The 20,272-nt window shown below is 45.9% G+C and overlaps 1 protein-coding gene across 2 annotated transcripts; it reads left to right on the forward strand.

Annotated features, from left to right (window-relative positions):
• Positions 1 to 3,736: 3,736 nt before the first annotated feature.
• Gp2 (glycoprotein 2) lies at positions 3,737 to 20,042 on the forward strand. Of its 2 annotated transcripts, none has more exons than XM_087908527.1 (11): positions 3,737 to 3,887; positions 4,993 to 5,135; positions 7,758 to 8,186; positions 9,504 to 9,785; positions 10,274 to 10,485; positions 10,986 to 11,134; positions 12,279 to 12,524; positions 13,474 to 13,636; positions 15,143 to 15,227; positions 16,846 to 16,890; positions 19,584 to 20,042. In XM_087908527.1, the coding sequence occupies exons 2-11, from the start codon at positions 5,054 to 5,056 to the stop codon at positions 19,640 to 19,642; spliced, it is 1,752 nt and encodes a 583-aa protein (XP_087764653.1). In that variant the 5' UTR covers positions 3,737 to 3,887; positions 4,993 to 5,053; the 3' UTR covers positions 19,643 to 20,042. The 2 variants fall into 2 exon arrangements, with proteins under 2 accessions (XP_087764653.1, XP_087764654.1); XM_087908528.1 differs by having other exon boundaries at positions 3,786 to 3,887; positions 4,944 to 5,135.
• The last annotated feature ends 230 nt before the right edge of the window (positions 20,043 to 20,272 follow it).

Here is a 20,272-nt window from a genome sequence, read left to right on the forward strand (position 1 = left end):
GTTGTACCGAGCATCACATGGTGGGACTAAAGCAGACCCTTTCCTTATCTTAATGGGCTTCACAGACGCTCCAAGAAACTGGGATCTCAGAACAAAAGTTCTGCTATGCTACCTTAGAAAAGGCACACAATGTGTCTGAACATCACCTGTATAACCACCACTCACAGACAGACAGACAGACAGACAGACAGACACACACACACACACACACACACACACACACACACACACATTCATCTTTCCATTTGCCGAGCTCCTTCTGTGCCAGTTACTAAGCTATGCCAGGAGTATATCATTGGATACAGGCTGTGAGCAACATAGGCACACGTCATGCCTCAGAACTTGAACATGCAATTCCAAAGGCTGCCAGGGACTCCAGACATGGAGAGTTTAACAGGCAACAGGAGGTGGCTGATTCTTTGCAATGGGGGCAGCCAACAGTGTCCTCACAAGGGCACACTTGGTTTCCCACAAATGAACTTTGGGGACTTCACATGTTCCAGGCCTACACTGGATGCTGAGAAACATTGGCGGATGAGACAAAGCCTGTCCCTGTCTCCGGGCATCTCAAGTCTTAGAGAAGAGATGTAGAAGCAATGGCAGGTGTCTTGTGTCTCCTTCGGACTCCTGCTCACTGCTCAGACTTCTCCTTGCCAATCCTAAAGTTGCAGATTTTCTCTCAGGCCCCAACAGTAAAGGAGAGCACAGACAAACCCTTTCCATGGGTAGAGAGACTTTGTGGGGTTTTATCCAAGGACAGGGACCAGATCCCATCTATGCTCAGACACCCAGAGATTTCAAAAGTCTCTAGAAAAAAAAGTGTCACCAATGCTGATGGGAACTCTTTTCTCTGAGCCACCTGGTTTCCTGACCTTTCACTGGACCTTCCTGGGGCAGCCAAGGCCTCAGATCAGGGAAAGACACACGTGTGAGTCCGAAGCAAGGACTGCTGGAACAGTATGTCTTATGTTAAGAGCTCTTATCGCACACAGACACACACAGCACATGCAGGCTTCTTGCTATTATATAAGAGCTCTGCAAGTGACCCATAGGCTAGTCCAGTGCTATCCCAACCACGATTAGTCTGTGTTCTGCTTGGGCTGAGGGAGTTCATACGGAACGGTCTGTGCTGTGACTCAGGAGCAGCAGGACTTGAAGGGAAGGTCTGGGTCAAGAGAAACGAGCATAGGCTAAAGACAAAGGCTGGGTAAGGGGCAGAGGAGACATGTCACAATGCCATCTTTGCCCCTTCCATGTCTTTTCCCTTCTTGCTTTCTGTCTGCTGGTTACACAGCTTAATGTAGCCCCTAGATATTAATTAATTGATATTAATTAGAAACCAAATTAGATGCCAGACACTTCTATGGTAGTGAGGAAATAACGAATTATCAAAAGAGCCACTTTTGGTAACGACAATACTTTGAAATAATAACCATGCAATGTGACAAGTGGTGACAGCCACAGGGGAGGGGAGAAAGGCAAGGATAACAGATAACATGATAGTCCAATAGGAGTCCCATTTCACAAAGAATGATAGGGTATAATAAGGTATGACCTCCCTGACATCAGAGGCTGATGGAGTAAAGGAGTGAACTAGCCTGCTCGGGACAGCTGGAGATGATTGTCACAGGTAGCTGAACTAGTAACTGCAAAGATCCTGAGGCAGACTCTTACGCCTCTCCATCAAGGCTGACTGCCACCTGGACATGGGACGCATGACTCATGATAGGGGGCCTAGAACATACATTTGCCTTTGTCCATTTGTTTACTAAACAAATGCTTTCTCAGTGAAGATCAAGAGCCAGGTCCTCAAAGCGCCTGCAGACTTGACAGACTAGTTACCAGGCCAGGAAATGTGATTGGAGTTGTCCTGGAGAGACACGGGGACAGAGCAGAGAACCAGACCGGATGTAGAGCTAGGTTCTCCATCCTAGCTTCCTGGCAGAGGTGATAAAAAGGAAAAGGCTGAGCATGGAGCAATCCAGGCAGGGGAGGATTATGCAAGCATCCGGGGATGAGAAAGAGTTCGGAGAATCTGGCATTGGCTGAAGCAGAGCTGGTACAGCGAAGTCAGAGTAGAAGCAGGAAGTGTGAGCGGGGTCAGATCCCCAGGGCATAGTGAGCTAGGAGCAGGGGATAAGACAGACTGCAGAAACAGAGGCAAGAGAGAAAGCACAGAGACCAATCTGTAACCAGCACTAAAATCATCCTCTCGCGAGATAGAGACCTCCATTTGGACTGGTCAAGTGAAGCCAAGACTTGATAGAACCAAGAGGAATTTGAAATGCAGAACAATGAGATATGGAGCTTCCTGGAATTGAGGCCCGAGGAAGAAAAGAAAGAGTCAGGTCTCCAGCTTGGAAGACTGGTGAGGAACACTGCCATCGGCCAACGTGGATGGTAGACAGAGGGAGAGGAGGGCAGTCAGGAGACTGATGGACTCCGACTGGAAGCTGTTGAGTTTGAGGGACCTCAGGTGTCTGTTCCCAAGAGGAGAAGCTCAGAAAGATCTTGGGACTCAGGAGAGTGATCTAAGATGGGACTCGGCATGTGGGGGAATTTGAAATTGAGCTATAGTTTGAATCTAAAATGGCCTTCATGGTCTCTTCTTACCAGCATTTTTCCTCAGGTGGTGGTGCTGTCTGGGATGCCATGGTGCCCCTAAGAGATGGGGTGCAGTTGGCAGAAGTCCACCACTGGGGGCAGACTATTGAAGGTCAGCTCTGAGTTCATGTCCTGTTTTTCTCCCCACTTCCTGGTCTTTGGTGGTGTGTCGCATGCTCCCATTGCCATAGACTAAACTATACTGTACTCTCCGCCATCATGGACTGAAGCCCCCGGTTCTGGTTAGTCTTCTGTCAACTTGATACAGGCCAGTGTTATCAGGGAAGAGGAACCACAATTGAGAAAATACTTCTGTGATATTGGCTGGGAGAGGGAAAGTCCATTGTGTTTCAGAGTGAAGCCCCTGGTAGGTCAACTACACCCCAGGGAACACCCATACATCCAAGAATATTTGGGCAGTACACATTGGCCTTGGAGGAAAAAGAAGACAATAGGTAGGGGACAATGGGACTAGATCTTGGAAGACTTGGGTAAGGGGCTGGATATGACCAAACTTTTAAAGTCTTTTTCACAGTTCTATGCCTTCTAAAGTCTAGGATAGCCCGCTTATGTTAAGGACTTGAAGGGGAGGCTATACCAATGTTGACTTTGTCCAAAAGCCTTGACGATCTCATTCCATTCTACATTTCAGCCCATTTTTTAATATGTCATTGGAAATCGGGTAAACTCTGTGGCTTAAGAATGGTGTTTCCTCAACCCCCTTCCTTCATTCTTTCACACTCCCTGGCACCAGATGAATAAAGAGGAAGTGCCCTAATGCAATTAGCTTGGAGCAGGCATTACACTGGACACCTACTGAGCAAACAAGCCTATTTGGTTTCTGTCTACTTTCCTCTGGGCATTTTTGCTTCCTTCTCACTCATGTTTGCTCTGCGGGAATGAACATGGCATTAACTTTATGAGTTTATTGGAGGATTAGATGGGAGAAATCATGATTGCAAGGTACTGGCAATGACTGGTGTAGGCAACCTTAAGTACATATTGCGATTGCTTGTGGAGAACCATTCATGTGGAATAGCGTCTTCTGGAAGAGTTTCCATGCAGGTGGCACAAAAGCCCTCCTTTCACTACCCTTACGGTAAATGGCTTATCTTACCTACGTCCAACAGGCCCTTGCGCCTGGGAACTTAGCGCCAGTCCGGCCTCAGCACCAATCAAGAAGAGCCACATGAGTGGGGAGTGTCTGTATAAATGAAGCAGATAGCAAGTTCTGTTCCCACGCTGGGCAGAAGAGGAAGGAGCCTCTGGGTTCTTCGCTGACGGTAAGTCCTGCTCCAAGGTCCAACAGGCTTTCTCCTCACCTGCAGGTGAGTTTCACCCTCTTTACCTACTTGACTTACCTGGGGCATCTGGAAACCCAGAAGTGATTCTGGACCTTAGCCATTGTCAAATGTTCCCCAAATCAGTCAGCTCACAGTCAGTCCCAGTCACTGGCTGGCTCTGGCCAGCTATATAGGACATCCTTTACCTTTTTACTAAGAAGATACCAGTCTCAACTTGGGTTAGCGACTCTCAAATTGCAGTCCTGGGTGCTCCTCTGATCCTGCTCTCTCATAATGACTCATGATATCCCATCAGAAACAGGTTTCTAGCTCCAACTTAACATTTTTTTAGAGGCTGCAAGAACTCGCCTAGAGGTCCCCTTTCAGGGTACAGAAGGATAAATGTCACCTGAAGTTGACATACATTTTGCCTATCTATTATTTACTTGCTTCTTTGCTTTGATTATTCATTCATTAATTATTATATCATGTAACTTTTTTAATTGGGAGTCAGTGTGTGCTATCTTCTGTACTAAGAGATAGGGGGTCCTGAATTTAATCTAACATAACACAATGCTTCTGAAATCCCAAAGGGTCTGATGCTTATAATTAAGACAGACTCCACTCTTACTCATAGGCATCAGCAGGCATTAGAGAGTGTCTGTTCCCACCTGCTCAGGGACTTTCTAAACATCGCTCTAGAACATTCTGCAGCACTCAACCACCTTTGGCTTGCTTGTTAATGGATTTCATCCTGGAAAGCCCTTAATCCCATTCCTCTCCATTTCTGCACATCAGGCCAGCAGTAGGGTTTTGAAAACCTGGACCTGTTGCCAGGTCTGTGTCACGTCCATAGCTGTCCAGAGAAGCAGCTGTATAGATAGGTTTGGTTTAACATACTATATAAACTAAACTTCTTCACCACAAAATGGGAACCATGACAGCACCTTCCTGTGGAGTGGGGCAGAGACTAAAGTGAGGCAAGCCATGCAAAGGGGCTTCAAGCAAATTTCGTCACACGATAGGTGCTGAACTGAGTTTCAACCCCACCCCCAGGCACAGTGGTCTGTGGCCAGACCTGACGGGAGCCTTTCCATTCCTACAGTTACATGGAGAGTCTGCAGACGGCGGTGGTGTGACCTGCAAGCCTCACTTTACGGGAAAAGATGGTGGGCTGTGACCTGCTGTGGCTGGCTGTGGCCTTCTGCATTCTGACGCTGGCCTCTTCATCTACAACAACACAGCAAGGTGAGTATCTGCTCGCCAGGGGTCACAGATACTCAGCAATGCCTAGGGAGTGAGCAGAGGGCGGGAACAGAAAAGGCCACTCAGGTTGGTTCCAGGAACAGGGAGTTGGGAGCAAAGACTCAGAGATAGAGAGAGCAAGAAAAGCAGCAATCTCTCTCTCGTAGCCTGAAAGGGCAGGGGAGTCAGTAACCTTTGCTTCTGCAGCCCCTTTCTGAGGGTGATCAGAGAGCACAGACTGGGAGATAAGAAGGTCACCCTGTCACTTCCTTTCTCCTTCCCTATCAAGTTGCTCATCTATAAAAACAGAGGTGCTAGAATTAACAATATTCTTGTCTTCTATTTCTCTGTCTCTGTCTGTCTGTCTGTCTCTGTCTCTGTCTCTGTCTCTCTCTCCCCCGTGTGTGTGTGTGTGTGTGTGTGTGTGTGTGTGTGTGTGTGCGTGCGTGTGTTTGCTGTCTCTCCATTCTCCTGTCTCAGCCTTCGGAATTCTGGGATTAAATTCACACATCATCACCCCACCCAGCTTCTCAAATCTGTAAATGAGAGCAACCCAGACACTTGCAGAAAAAGTTCCCAGCTGGGAGTGCAAATGTGAGCCCTGTGGTGGGAAGCTGGGAAGAAAACTGAGCTCTGGGAGCTGAGCTCCTTCTCCCGTGGGAAAGCACCGGGTGCTCTGGAAATGACCCAAGAATAACAAGGACAATTGCTCTCCTAAGAGCAAACATAGCCATAATCAAGACTGGAAAATGGCCTTTCCCTGCCTTCTTATAGCAAAGTCTCACTGGCACACATAAGATTGTGATCCCAAAGAGACCCTTAGTTTATCATTCTAGGGGTAACTGGCTGCATCTGGGTGTTGTCTGTGACATTGTACGGTAACCATCTCATTTCATCTTTAAGTATTTACCTCCAAAATGAAGCACTCCTACTCAAAATGACCCTGGCAGCCTGGAAAGTGTTTCAATTTTTTTTAATGGTTGTATATTTACTCATGAATAGTAAATAATATAACTAATACAACCATCCCTACATTTCTATGTTATCAGAGATATTATTCCTCTAGATGAAACTTACTTATCTATGTATTTATAACTGTGTGTGTGTGTGTGTGTGTGTGTGCACACGTGTGCACAGCATACACATGTGGAATCCAGAAAACAACCTTAGATACCATTCCTCCAATGCCATCGGCTTTGCTTTTTAAGACAGGGTTTCTCACTTTGGCCACAGCTTAGGCTGACTTGTTTGTGAACCCCTAAGGCCCTGCCTACTCCCACTTCTCCAGCACTGGGATCAGAAGCGCATGCTACTGTGCCCAATTCTTTAAAGTGAGCTCTCTGTGATCGATCTCACGTCTTCATGCTATCTCTTCAGTATCCCTTAATTATTTGATTTTTAAAAGGAATCACTGAAGAAGTCTCTACAAGTCAATCACAGGAACAAGAAAACCGGTGTACAAATGTCAGGGCCTGAGGTGTGGGAAGGGCATTTGGAAACCTTGAACTATTGGGGTGGCTTTGCATTTGAGTCCTAGGAGATCCTTATCACTTTTCAAGGTCACCAGCCAGCAGATCAGAGTTGCATTTAAATCTCTGCTTCCAGCCTCTGACCATCTGCTTCATTACTTCTCTGTCTCTTCATACAGCGTGACTCACCCCCCACCCTAACCCTCAAGTGAAAAATCAGCTGCAGAATTGGCCCTGTTAGATGTGTGGTTTTCAGTGGAGGTGATTTCAGCTTTCTGGGACAATCGGAGATGCCCAGAGTCTTCAGAAGCGGCTACTGGCTTTGAGAGGGTAGAGGCCAAGGGTTCTCTGATTCTGTTTTGAAGGCAGGTACACAATAGTGAATAACACAGCCAATAATATACCAGTAATATTAAGCTTGAGATTGAGTGGCCTGACTGATCTGTGGATGCCAACCTATTACCTACTGATAGGGAACAGTGCTGTTTTTGTAATACATTAAAAGACAACAACCAATGTTTTAAAATGAATCTCTGTCTGTTCTCTCTCTCTCTCTCTCTCTCTCTCTCTCTCTCTCTCTCTCTCTCTTTCTCTCTCTCTCTCTCTCTCTGTGTGTGTGTGTGTGTGTGTCTGTGTGTCTGTGTGTCTGTGTGTCTGTGTCTGCACAGGGAAAGTTACAAAGGTTATACAACAAATTTGTGCTTGCTTCTAGAAATTGGGTCCAACTTAGCACAACTTTCATTTTATGACATATTTTGCCAAATCAAGCAACATTACAACATAATTCACTTTACTAATATCTGGGGATTTTCTCAGGGATCCTGTGTTATATATTGAGAAAAACAAACATTGACTGAATGGGACACACACAGTGTCCTGCTAGTGGCCCACAGAGAAGCTCTTTGAAGCCTTGGGTGGGGCAGTGGGGTTACGTAAGGAGGTGGCTGGGATGTCCTTGCTGTATGCAAAATGCCATGAAAAGTTCTTCCTGACCCTTCTGCTCCCTGAGTGACAAAGTCTGGCATTAATTACTGTAGTGTGTACCTATTGGCCTCACTGGAATCATTAAGGCATTCAAAGCAGAATGGAGAAGGGATAAAAGCCCTGAAGGCTATGGCGTTGCTTAATAAACCGGCATGCTCTCCATTCTTCCCAGGTTATGGAGGCTCCAGGAACGGTGGCTCTGATGGGCTGGACTGTGAAACCCCTGGCTCCTGCTTTGACCCTTGCCAGAATTACATCACCCTGGATGACCCGTCCAGAAGCACAGAGAACATGGAGGAAGGAGAGGAGTGTGATGAAAATCTGTGGGGCTGGTACCGCTTTGTGGGTGAAGGGGGAGTGAGGATGTCAGAGACCTGCGTGGACGTATTCCGGTGCCATACCTCTGCTCCCATGTGGCTGAATGGAGCTCACCCCGACCTGGGAGATGGCATTATCAGCCACACAGCCTGTGCCAACTGGAATGAAAACTGCTGCTTCTGGAGTTCTGAGGTCAAGGTGAAGGCCTGCGTAGAAGAATCAGGAATCTTTCACGTGTACAAGTTCCAGGGCACCCCTGAATGCAGTCTGAGATACTGCACAGGTAAGAACCCCTGAGTGCAGTCTGAGATACTGCGCAGGTAAGAACCCCTGAATGCAGTCTGAGATACTGCACAGGTAAGAACCCCTGAGTGCAGTCTGAGATACTGCACAGGTAAGAACCCCTGAGTGCAGTCTGAGATACTGCGCAGGTAAGAACCCCTGAGTGCAGTCTGAGATACTGCGCAGGTAAGAACCCCTGAATGCAGTCTGAGATACTGCACAGGTAAGAACCCCTGAATGCAGTCTGAGATACTGCACAGGTAAGCAGCAGCTGCAGGACAGGGTGACTTTTAGTGCCCAGGACTCGGAGGAGCCAGTAGAGGTGGTCAAGAGGAGACTAAGCCAAGCAGCCAGCACTGGGCTCCTGTCAGAAATACAGATGGAAACATAATTTGGGAGCTGCCAGGCACAAGCCAGAGATTCACGTTTGAGGGTGAGATAGCCTGAATTATAAATGCATATTGCATAATGTCAGGCTAGTTAGAAGACTCAGTAGCTAAAATGTGCTTGCTATACAAGTGTGGGGACTGTGGGGACAATCCTCAGCACCCATGTAAAAAGTTGAAAGCAGTAAAGCTCGACTGTTACCCCAAGACTGGGAATCAGACACAGGAGTCTGGGGGTTACTAGCTGTCAGTCTCGAGCCAGGTTCAATGAGAGACCCTATCTTAGAGGAATAGGGTGAAGAGGGGCTGAGCAGGACACCTGATGTCTTCCTCTAGCCTTTGTGCATAGGTGAGTGCTCATGCCCACATATCCATGCACAGCACTTGCATACACACGCATGCATGCACACACACACACGAATAATATCAAGAACCCAGGCTCATTCAAATTTTACTTTTGTCAAATTTTACTCTTCTTAGAACCTGTTTTCTTATCTGAAACAAAAGGGCAAAACTAAGAGCTTGCATTGCCCACAGTGCGCCTGCGACCATTCTGCTTTAAACACATCGATGCCCTGAATCTCCCTAGTCAGTCCATGAAATGGAGTCTATGCAGCCATTCATATTAAGATCTGGAGCACAGAAAGGTCCAAGAGCTCTCCCTGTGTCACAGAGCTGGGATGCAGAAGAGCCAGGTTTTAAACCCAGGTCCTATAACCCTGGCAACCGTGGACTTAAAATCTTTGGCCTGGTGGCTTCAGGGGTGTTGCTCACTCAGCTGGAATTGGGAATCAGGAAACAGGAGTTGGAGGTTTGGCTCTTCGGGCAAGAATCTCATGTGTTTGTAAAGACTGAAGGAATGAGAGAGTTGGCTTTGGAGGACTCAGACCCTCCCTGCTCTGCATCTTATTCTTCTTCCTCTGTCCTTCTAGAACCTGAAGAAATTTTCACCACAACCCCCGAACCCACCACTGAACCCACCACCACCCCCGAACCCACCACCACCCCTGAACCCACCACCACCACCTACGATCCCATCACTGAACCCACCCCTGTACCCACCACCGAACCCATCACTGAAACCATCCGTGCACCCACCCCTGGACCCACCCTTGAACCCACCGAGTGTGATATCACTTGCCGTCCTGAGGAGAAATGTGTTCTCCAAGATGGTTTCTGGACCTGCGTCTGTAATCCGGACCTCAGTGTTTCTGGTGAGTAGCTCCTGGGGCTGAGCAGACAGGGCAAAAGGAATGAGACTTAAGAGGGTCAGGATAAGGCAGGGACCAGCGTCAGGGGCCATGCAACTGACATTGGGGACATCTTGAGATTTAGTTAGGCTACTTGTTATGAAGCCGGTGGGTTTGCAAGGGTGAGAGAAGGTGGGGCCCAACCAGACTTCCAGGTCAGCTGTTGGAATGGGCAACTGGTGGCACGGGCATCTGGCTTTGGTTTAGCATCGAATATAGAACCACTTTGATTTTCCAAGAGCAGCTAAGTCAAGCCTGTATCTGAGAGGCTTAGAAGTCTTTAATCGGAGACCTCTTTATCAGTGTGAGTGTGACTTGCGTTGGAGTCTCTGACCCCATCTAGTCTATCCTGCAATGGGCATGGTCAGTTTGCCAAAAGGCAGAGAAGGAAGACGTTGCTCGTTGTTTCCAGTCCTCTGTCCACACCACTGACCTTACCCTTGACCTCCTAGATCCTCAGAGTCTGCAGCCTGAGCTGGACTGTGGACCTAGTGAGATCAAGGTGAAGCTGGACAAGTGCTTGCTGGGAGGTCTGGGTTTCAAGGAGGAGATCATTGCCTTCCTGAACGACGGGAACTGCGGTGGAATCATGCAGAATGAGCCCAACAACTGGGTGTCCACCACCAGCCCCGTTATGGCTGGTGCCTGTGGGAACATTCTGGATGTAAGTGGTATTAAACACCGCTGCTAGCAGTGGGTGGGATCTGGGCTAGTGGGAGCATCTTTAGAGCCGTGAGATTGTAGGCAACCAGCTTGTCCTCTTTTGGCTGCCAGGGTTCTGTGGATTTACACATGTTGGTCCATGTTGAAGAGTCTGGTTCAGATTAGGCTGGGCTTAGCGCTTGAGCTTCATGAGGTCAGCTCTGATCACAGTGGTCTTCATTAGCGGTGGTGTGGGAAGAGCAAGCATGGCAGCCCCTGACTCTTCTCCAGGGTTAATCATTCAATTTCTAGGGTTTACTCTGGGCTTCTTGTAAGTAGTAGCACTGCAGGAAAAAAGAGGACCCCTTATTCCCCGCATTCCCTGGGGGGGGGGATGTGTGTCAGAATTCAGGGTGACTGCATGGCTGGGAGCACTGACTACGGACTCAGGCAGATCTGAGTTTGAGATACACCTACACTCATCTGCATAAACATATGTGCTTTCATTTTTTTATGCCAAAGAACAATGGAACTCATGCCCTCTACAGAAACAACCTCTCCTTGGCCACTGATTTCATTATCAGGGACATCATCGTCAATGTCAATTTCCAGTGTGCCTACCCACTGGACATGAAGATCAGCCTCCAAACTGCTCTCCGGCCCATTGTAAGGTATGATCACACACACAATCTGTGATGACCACACAGTGGCTACCACCCCACTGCAGGAGCTTCCAATCACTACATTTCTGTATTGTAGCTAAGGACATTTAGAGTGATCAAGAAACTCATGACTAGTAAAGATTTTTACTAGGAAGCAATGCTGTACCATGGATTGGTGTTCGAAATGTGCTCAGTAAGCAAAACCTTCAGACAGGTTCATTCACCTTGAGGGAAAGGCAGTGGACAAGCAATCATATCAACAGTCATAGTTGATAGTTGTTTGCAAATCAGATAATGCAACGTAGGAGCAATATGGGCGCTTCAGGTCAGTAGACATGGATCCCAGACCTGATCTTTGTGTGGTAGAGATTAGAAGGGGTCTAGGAGGCTTTCCTGTAGGCTTGAGATTTAAGTCAAGTCTACTTTAGAAGAAACGACACCTATACTCACAAGAAATAGAACGAAAGGACGGTTTGGTGTGATTGGATCCAGGCAGGGTTTTTGTTTGCATTTTGTTTATCACTGCACCTTTTCCCCAGAACGAAGCTCATTAAATTAGGTTTTATACAACTCTAGAATTGCCAAGGGATTTTTCTAAACTGTCAGCCAGAAATCCAGGGTGCTTGTCTCATCCCCCGATTGCCTCCTGGGCTCACAGAATTGCAGGATGAGAAGAATTAAAAATGTCAAAGTTCAAAGGTTTTCAGGCTATATCGTGTTGGAGCCCATGTTCATAAATATAAAAATGAAAGTCATTTATCTTGTTCAAACTGGGTTCGGCTGAAGCTTGTGGGGTGGACTCAAGAGACGACACGAGGCTAAAAATTGTGAGCCTGTAAGAGCTGATCCCAAGCCCCATTGCCCAGGTGAAAAGATGGTGCTGTGTACTAACCCATGTTCCTTGAGTAAGAGTTTGATGTAGCTGCCACACAGGGAGGATGGGTGTAAACCCTGGAGACAGGCTTGCCAGTCTGTCAAGTTCAGAGCTTAAATGCCAATAAATGATCTGTTTCAATGGATTATCAACTTGTTCATTTACAGATCAGAGATGCATCTTTTTCTCCATAATATTGTCATAGTGTAAGGCTTGATTTATTTGCTTCTTTCTTGTCAAAGCCTGATGTTTCCACTCTTGTGATTTTCCTCGTCTTAGTTCCCTGAATATTGATGTGGGCGGGGCAGGAGAGTTCACTGTCAGGATGGCCCTTTTCCAAGACGAGAACTACACACAACCTTATGAAGGGGCCGAAGTGGCACTTCAGGTGGAGTCTATGCTCTATGTGGGTGCCATGTTGGAGAGAGGAGATGACTCCAGGTTCAAGCTGTTGCTGAGAAACTGCTATGCCACACCCACAAAAGATAAGAATGACCCCGTGAAGTACTTCATCATCAGAGACAGGTATCAGTGCACTCTGGGATTAATTGTTTTTGTTTATTTTGTTTTGTTCTTTTCATAGCTAAGTTTTGGATTAAAACGTTGTCTCATCCATTGCTGGCTGAGGTGCAAATTGATTCACTTTATTTGGAAATGATTTGTCTTTACATATTTTAAGCACCCTGTTTGATCTTGGAATGTTATTCCTGATATTTTAACCTAAAGTCTTTAAAAAAAAAACTGGATGAGTGGGGCAAATAAATGCAAATAATTTTCCATTTTAGTATTCTTGATAATTTTTCATTATGTTTACTGTTAAAATATAGTTCAATTGAGTAATAATGGACTATTATACAAATGTTTATACTGATTAAAGTGAATGTGATATACGAATATTACAGGACAAGATATTCTTGTATGTCATTTAATGATAAAACAAAGGAAATGCCTGCCTGGAGGTTACAATTCAAATATTAATGGTGCTTAGTAAAATTCATGCTTGAGCTCAGCTGTGTGACCAGCTCTGTTATGAGAAATGCACACAGTGGTCTCCCTAAGTGCTCATCTCAATTATATGAAATGGACATGCCTGTCTCTGCTTTACAGTCAAGGGATACATGGAGGGTTGGAGGAAAATGGATGGTATGATCACATTTCATTGTATATGTGCATGGAATACTCGAGAATACAGAAAAAATTAAAAAGAGTATGGAGGGAAAAACAAATAAACTGGACCATGGAGGCACAACAAGGATGATTAGCCAGGCCTGGATCACTTACAGAGAAATGGGGACTGGAATCTTCTGATTCATCCTAGAAACTGGGCACTCCAAGACTTAAACCATACAAACTTATTATGGAAAGACAGACTAGAAAAATGAGAGAATGATGGACAGAGCCTGTGGCAGAGAACTCCTTAATGCTCTCCAGTGTGGGCTTAGAAGTTACACCTTTGCCCCTTTTATCCTCCTAGCTGCCCAAATCAACACGATTCCACCATCAACGTGGAGGAGAATGGGGTGTCCTCAGAAAGCCGATTCTCAGTACAGATGTTCATGTTTGCTGGAAATTACGACCTAGTTTTCCTGCATTGTGAGGTGAACCTATGTGACTCCACTAACGAAGAGTGTGAACCAGTGAGTGTCTCTTTGGACTGGTATCCAGTTGGCTCTCCACATTTATTTATTGGAGTCGTGGATGGAAAGAAGGGTGGCTAGATATATAAACAGAAGGAAAAGAGGGAGGAATGAAGGAAGGGAGGGAGGGAGGAAAGAAGGAAGAAAGGAAGAGGAGAGGAAGTAGGAAGGGAAGGAAGAAAGTTGGCTGAATGGATGGATGGATGCTTGAAGAGGTGGGAGGCTGGATATAAGGAAGAGAAGAAAGAAGAAAGAAGGTCTAGACTGAGCATCCCCAAAGTCTATTTATGAGCAATCATTGTCTCTTCACAAGGCAGATCAATTTTCCTTGGCATAACAACTGTTATGAATGATTACGATGTTACAGCTTCAGCATCATGGATTCAAAAATTTCAAACCCAAAATGATCCAAACTCTTAAAGTTTTTGAGGGACAAGATGAAACTCAAAAGTTTCAGATTGTGGAGAAGGTTGGGTTGCAGATTCTCAGATTATAAATGACTAACTTGTAAAGACCGTGAATGTTCCAAAATCTGAGAAACTCCCCAATACTGACTACTCCTGGACCTCAGGTTTTCAGTGGGGGACAAATGTGATTTGTGGTGAGGCCTTTTCAGTCCCTTCTCTGTGTCAGGCTCTGCCCTAAAGCCCCCACACCTTATCTACTTGAGCTCTCACAAGGACTAAATAATCAATCCTCACTATGCAAATAAAGAAACTGAGGCTCAGAGAAGCCCCTGACATAGCCCCATATAGGGCTAGGGTATCAAAATTGAAGTGTTCCCCATCTGAGCTGTGACTCCTAAGCCCATACTTTTACATCTAATGGGCAACGTTTGAACGGCTGATATTCCTTGGATGCTTACAATGTGTCTATATGTTGCTGTCATACTTCATGTTAATGTTTAAAACCAAATGTGCAGGGCTTGGGAGATCCGAATGGTAAAATGCTTGCTATACAAGCTGAAGGACCTGGATTTGGATTCCCTGCACCCATGTGAAAACTAGGATGTTAGCGTTGTCTGTAACCCAGGTTCTGAGGGGAGAGAGACAGGAGGATTCTGGGGTTTCACTATATCACCAGCCTAACCAAAAGGACAAGCTCTAGGTTCACTGAGAGATCTTGATCAAAAAGTAAGATGACAGCAATATAGACAGACACTTGATATCAATCTTTTGCTCCCCACATGCCTGTATGCATAAATGAACAAATGAATGTATGAATAACTAGCTAAATAAAACTAGATATGAACTATTTGATCATAGATAGATAAAGACATTCGTCCCAATTATACAAGAGAGGATAGAGATGAGAGTCAAACCCAGGTATATTAAAGCGTGACTATGAATTCTCACAGATGAAAGAAACCGTAGCATCAAAAAGGTCATAGGGTGGGCTAACCAAGTGCTTGGGCCATAGTTTCACAGATGTTCCTACCCTTGACAACCTGCACATAGGAATCAGGTATTTGCATTTTGATATAACAAGAGTCCCATGTCTCTACAGTCTTGCTCTAGAAGTCAGCTCCGCAGCAGTGGACCAGGCATCAACTTGGCCCAGGTTCTCGATTTAGGACCCATCAGTAGGAAAGGTAAGTATGTGAGTCCTGGTGCAAGGACAACTGGCCGAGTGTCGATAATTACCTGTGGACATTTAGGGTTACCAAGGCTAGCCCGCCGTGGGCTTTTCTGCTTTCTCGCTACTCTCATTGCTGTGACTGTGTCTTTCTATGGAGTGGAACTCTCTTGGCATTTATGGCGGCGTCAGTGGAATAGAAGCTGGGTGAAACTCTTGCATTCATCAATATTCTTCATCCTCCCACGACTGTGTTCATTTAGTTGTTAGAATCCCAGGCTTGGAGAGATTAACAGACTTGCCTAAGATCACTTGCTTATGAGTGACAGGAGTTAGAATGAACCCAGATGAGTCTGATTTCACCACTTTTCCCCACAGCTGGCACAGGGTAATTCCGCTCTATCAGGGTGAAAGTGCTTTCCAAAATTTAGCCACGATCCTCTGGAGATAGGATATGGGGGAAATTATGCAACCGCTCTCTAACACTTCATTCATCCCACACAAGTGTGTGTAGTACTGTCATGGTTGTTATTGCCACCTGACTGGAGGAGCAAGAGCCCCTCCTGCCAAGAAAGAAAGAGCATTCTGCCTTGACAAAGTTAAGATGCAGTAATATGAATTCTCATCAAATAATAATATTTTTATCTGCGCTCTGTGTTGAACAGCTTTATGTGTATCATCAGCTTGGCTGCTCATGGCAGCCTCAGGTGGTCAGCACTGTCCTCTCTTCTCCCTCCGGGATAAACAAGCTAAGCTGTCTCGTGAGGAAGTTCTGCCTTGAGTGGTCCTGCCCCTCCCCACCATGTCGAGCTCTCAACTTAGAGCCTTGTGCAGTGTCACAGGACAATTTGAGGACGTAGGGATTGTGGGCATCCACAGTGGAAGCAAACACACAGGTCTTGTTAGCTATTCATTGCAGGGACAAGATTGCTGGGGAAAGGACTAAAGAAGAAAGACCTATTTGGGCTCACAATTTCAAAGGTTTTGGTCTACGGGGACTTGCCTCCATATGTTGGGGCCTCTAGCCAGGCAGAAGGTCCCAGAGGAAGAATGAGGTGGAACAAAGCTGTTCAGTTCATTGCAGCCAGGGAGGGAAAGGAGAAGGAGGGAGAAGGAAGGGAGAGGGAGGGAATCCATGGAGCTTTCCCTATTTCCCCTTTGGTCCAGGCTGTAGAATAGTTACACACACATTCGGGGAAGTCTCTTACTCCTCGAGCTGATTTCTGGAAAATCCTTCGCAGACACACCTGGAACTGTACTTTGCCATCTCCTAGGTGCCTCTCAACCCTTCCTAGCTGATGGTGGGAAGTAACCATCATGTTGGAGCTGAAATCCCAACTCTGACACTGTCTGAAAAAAAATCAACTTAGCAAGTTCATTGACATCATTGAGTCTCTGTCTCCCCCCACCATCCCAGCCAAACGGGAGATGAAGAGACTTTCTTTATAAACCTGTTAGAAAGATTAGGCAGAAACTGCATGGAAAGTACTTAGATATGCGCCTGCCAAGTCACCAAGGCCTCCACAGTGAGGATTGCCAGTGGGGGTGGTGACCTGGTCCAGGAGGGCTGGGAGCAGGACTGCAGCCATCAGAGGATGCCCAAGGAGACCCTCACCTTCTGCTCTTGCCCACAGGTGCTAAGAATCTCGAGACCTCGAATGGGACTCCCGGCACTGCAGGTATTTGACTTCCTTAGCATCTCACAGCACTGTGGAGTCTCTTTCCTTCCATCCTCCAACCCTCTGGGTATCAGTGTACCCCCTTCAATGTGCCAGGCCCTGTTCTGGGGTCCTGACTCGGGAAATGATGCTAAGCCAAGGGTGGTTCTATAATCTAGCAGAGGAGACACTTGCATAGCAGCAAGTGTTTTCCAAGTGTTTCCCTGTGCCAGGAACTGTTCTAGGAACTGAAAATACGTTGCTGATCAAGACAGTCCAGGGTGCTTACTCTCATAGAACTTATATTCCAGGATGATAAATAGACAATAAACAGTAAGAAAAATAATTAGAAATAAAAGATAGGTAGTACTATAAGAAGCTACAGGCATAAATGATAAAGTCTTAAATCAGAGAGAAGTTTATTTTTCCAACACATAAATGAAATCTTTGGGTAAGAAAATCCATGATAGAGCCATCAATCAAAGATTCAAGATTCTTCCAGCTTACTTTTTCAGGTGTGGCCATCATTTTTTTCCAGACAGGGTTTCTCTATAGCATTAGAGTCTGTCCTGGAACTAGCTCTTGTAGACTAGGCTGGCCGTGAACTCACAGAGATCCGCCTGCCTCTGTCTTCCGAGTGCTGGGTTTAAAGGCATGCACCACCACTGCCCGGCCTGTGGTCATCATTTTTATGGTCCAAGATAACATCCAGGCTTCCAGAAGGAAGAACATGAAGGAATTCAATGAGCATTATGGAAAGTTCGGGCAGTTGGCATCTCACACCTCATCTATATCTCATTGTTTATTATCTACGTGGCTACACCTGGCTGCAAATGAACATGGGAAATGGAATCTTTGTTTTGGATGGCCATGTGTCCAAACAATGTTTGATGGTGTGATGACCGAAGTAGGAAGATAGGGTAGGTCAGAATTGTTAGAAGAAATAATATTTGACCAAGAGAGCAAATGTCTCTAGATCAGGAACTACTAGATGAGTGGAACCCTACAGGCAGAGGCAACAAGAGCTGACTAAATAAGTGAGACAGGGCATATGCTGTTAGTGTCAAGTGGGTGGACAGAGTCTGAGCGCTTAGGGACCTAATTAACCAAACTATATATGGTCAAGAGAGTTTCACATGGCACAGAGACGCCTGAGTGGGGTGTTGATGAATGACTTAGAATTTAAGACCAGAGACATTGAAGAATGTGTTTTGGATACTATGGAAAACACAGTTTTTCTATCTTCTGAAAGACAGACATTAGTGAACCCAGATGGGAAAAGGTTCCTTTTGTGTTCAAATCCTCAACTTTGCGGCAGTCTAAATATTTCCCAAATAAGTACAGTTCAGTGGTAACTTCAGATGGCGTTCAGAAAAGAAAGACCCGTGGTGTGAAATGCACAGAGCACAGAGTAAACGCACCTGGAAATCAGGGACCTCACGTCTGTCATTTCCACCACTCCTCCAGGTTAGCATCTTACTCAGAACTTCCCAGGTGGGCTGCAGACATCGGATCCTTCTAGAGGAGGGGAACGGAGCTGCTGAGAGCAAACAGCCACCACAAGAGGGCTCTGGGCTTCCCATAGTTTGCAAACACCCAGAATCCCTTCTGATGCTTCAGGATCAAGCATCTAAGTCTTTTTGTAAAAGCTCTGTCATTCATCTGTGTTCCTGAGAATCACACTCCCTTCCTCGTGCACTAGGACATCATCAAGTGACTTTCAGTTGTTGGGGGTGGGGGACACTGTGATTTGGCAGTGGTCTCAAAGGGGTCGACATGCTTATAGAAGACAACTGTCATTCAATATTCCCCCTCCCTAACACTGAACATTAAATAGTATGCAGAAGACAGACACACACACACACACATACATGTACACACACACACACACACATCCTAGATATCTCAGTTTAATTTTCAAAACCAACACTCACACAATACTTAGCACATTCTAGGAGCATATTTTATATTTTATCTTATTGCAGCATGAGATATTGAACCTAAAACCACACATTTGCTATGCAAATGTGTTGCCACTGAACTATAGCTCTCAGTCCACAAATGGTATTCCAAATGCTTGATATGAATTGATTCACTTAAACCTTATGAAATCTGATAAATCAATAGGTGCTATTAATAGTTGCCTTTTGTACATAAGGACATTTGGGCACAGAGAAGGGTAATGTTTTGTTCAGGTCTACCCAGGTAGATACAGAGCTAAGATTCCTAGCTAGCTAGTCAAGCCTCAGACAGCACATTCTAATCCTTCCTGCCTCTGCATTCGTAGTCACTGTAAGTAATGCTAGCGCTATAACCAATAGCCCTAAATCCTCTATGCCTTTGTGCTAGGGGATACAGTTCTGACCTAGGAAGTCCTAAGAAAGCCAGGCTCCTCCTACCCTCTGGCAACGTCACTGTGTTCTGTGAGTCAGATCTTAGACACTTGGCAAATGAGAGAGTATGCAGGAGGCTTTTATGACTCATCCTACAAATGGAATTTAAAACTTCCATCCTTATTTCACTGACAGGATCTATTCATATGATACCACCTATTTTCAAAACTGTCCAGAAGAAAATGGGAAAAGCAGTTGTTGTCCCAACCAAATCTAGGGCGATGTTGCCTTCCCCTTCCACAGCAAGTGGCAAGGAGGCCAGCAGGCATTGGCTGCTAAGCTCCAAAGCCCAACATTTGACTCCTGTCCCTTGTGTTTCAGGGTTCCTGATGGCCTGGCCCATGCTCTTCCTGCCTGTCTTCCTTCCTTGGCTGTTTTGAGAGGCCAGCTGGGCATCTGGCCGAGAAGCTTATGTTTTTCCCTCTGGCGATGGCTCTCATCCAGCCTTCAGTAGAGCTGGATCCCTCTGTGTATCATGTGGACTGCCCTGGTTCAAGGCTAGGCTGGGTTTGGAGAAAGGGAAGAGCATGCTCTGTTATGTTCCTCTTTCTCTGCTGTTGAGGCCCTGCCAGCTTGTCCTAGGCCAGCTTCCTCACTCATTAGCGAGGCTTAGAAAGGGAACCCAGACGCGCTTGGTTTCTCTTCGATGCTAGTAATTAGTGGAAATGCAATGCATATTATAACTCCTGGATAGAGGTGTCTGGTGAGTGGAAATCCATGGTTCTTCCTAAATGTCTCGTGTCCTGAAAGCTAGTAAATTGAAACCCATTGACCCTGGCATTCATTCTCTCTGCTGTGTTCATTCGGGCAACAGTCACATGCGAACATGCAGTTGTGGGGAGGGGAGTGAGGACTCTCAAAGGGGAGACTAGACCCAACACTCATCTATACCCTCCATCACTACAATGGTACCTAGAAGTGCACACATCTCTACTCTTGGGGCCCAGATGCTGGAGGAACTGCATATATATATATATATATATATATATATATATATATATATATATATA

Source organism: Myodes glareolus, chromosome 7, assembly GCF_982192425.1.
Source record: "Myodes glareolus chromosome 7, mMyoGla1.1, whole genome shotgun sequence".
Lineage (NCBI taxonomy): Eukaryota > Metazoa > Chordata > Mammalia > Rodentia > Cricetidae > Myodes > Myodes glareolus.

Coding starts and splice junctions, on each gene's coding strand:
- Gp2 (XM_087908527.1), top strand. CDS start 5,054: ATGGTGGGCTGTGACCTGCTGTGGCTGGCTGTGGCCTTCTGCATTCTG. Junction 9,786..10,273: donor TCCGGACCTCAGTGTTTCTG/GTGAGTAGCTCC, acceptor TTGACCTCCTAG/ATCCTCAGAGTCTGCAGCCT. Junction 13,637..15,142: donor CTAACGAAGAGTGTGAACCA/GTGAGTGTCTCT, acceptor ATGTCTCTACAG/TCTTGCTCTAGAAGTCAGCT.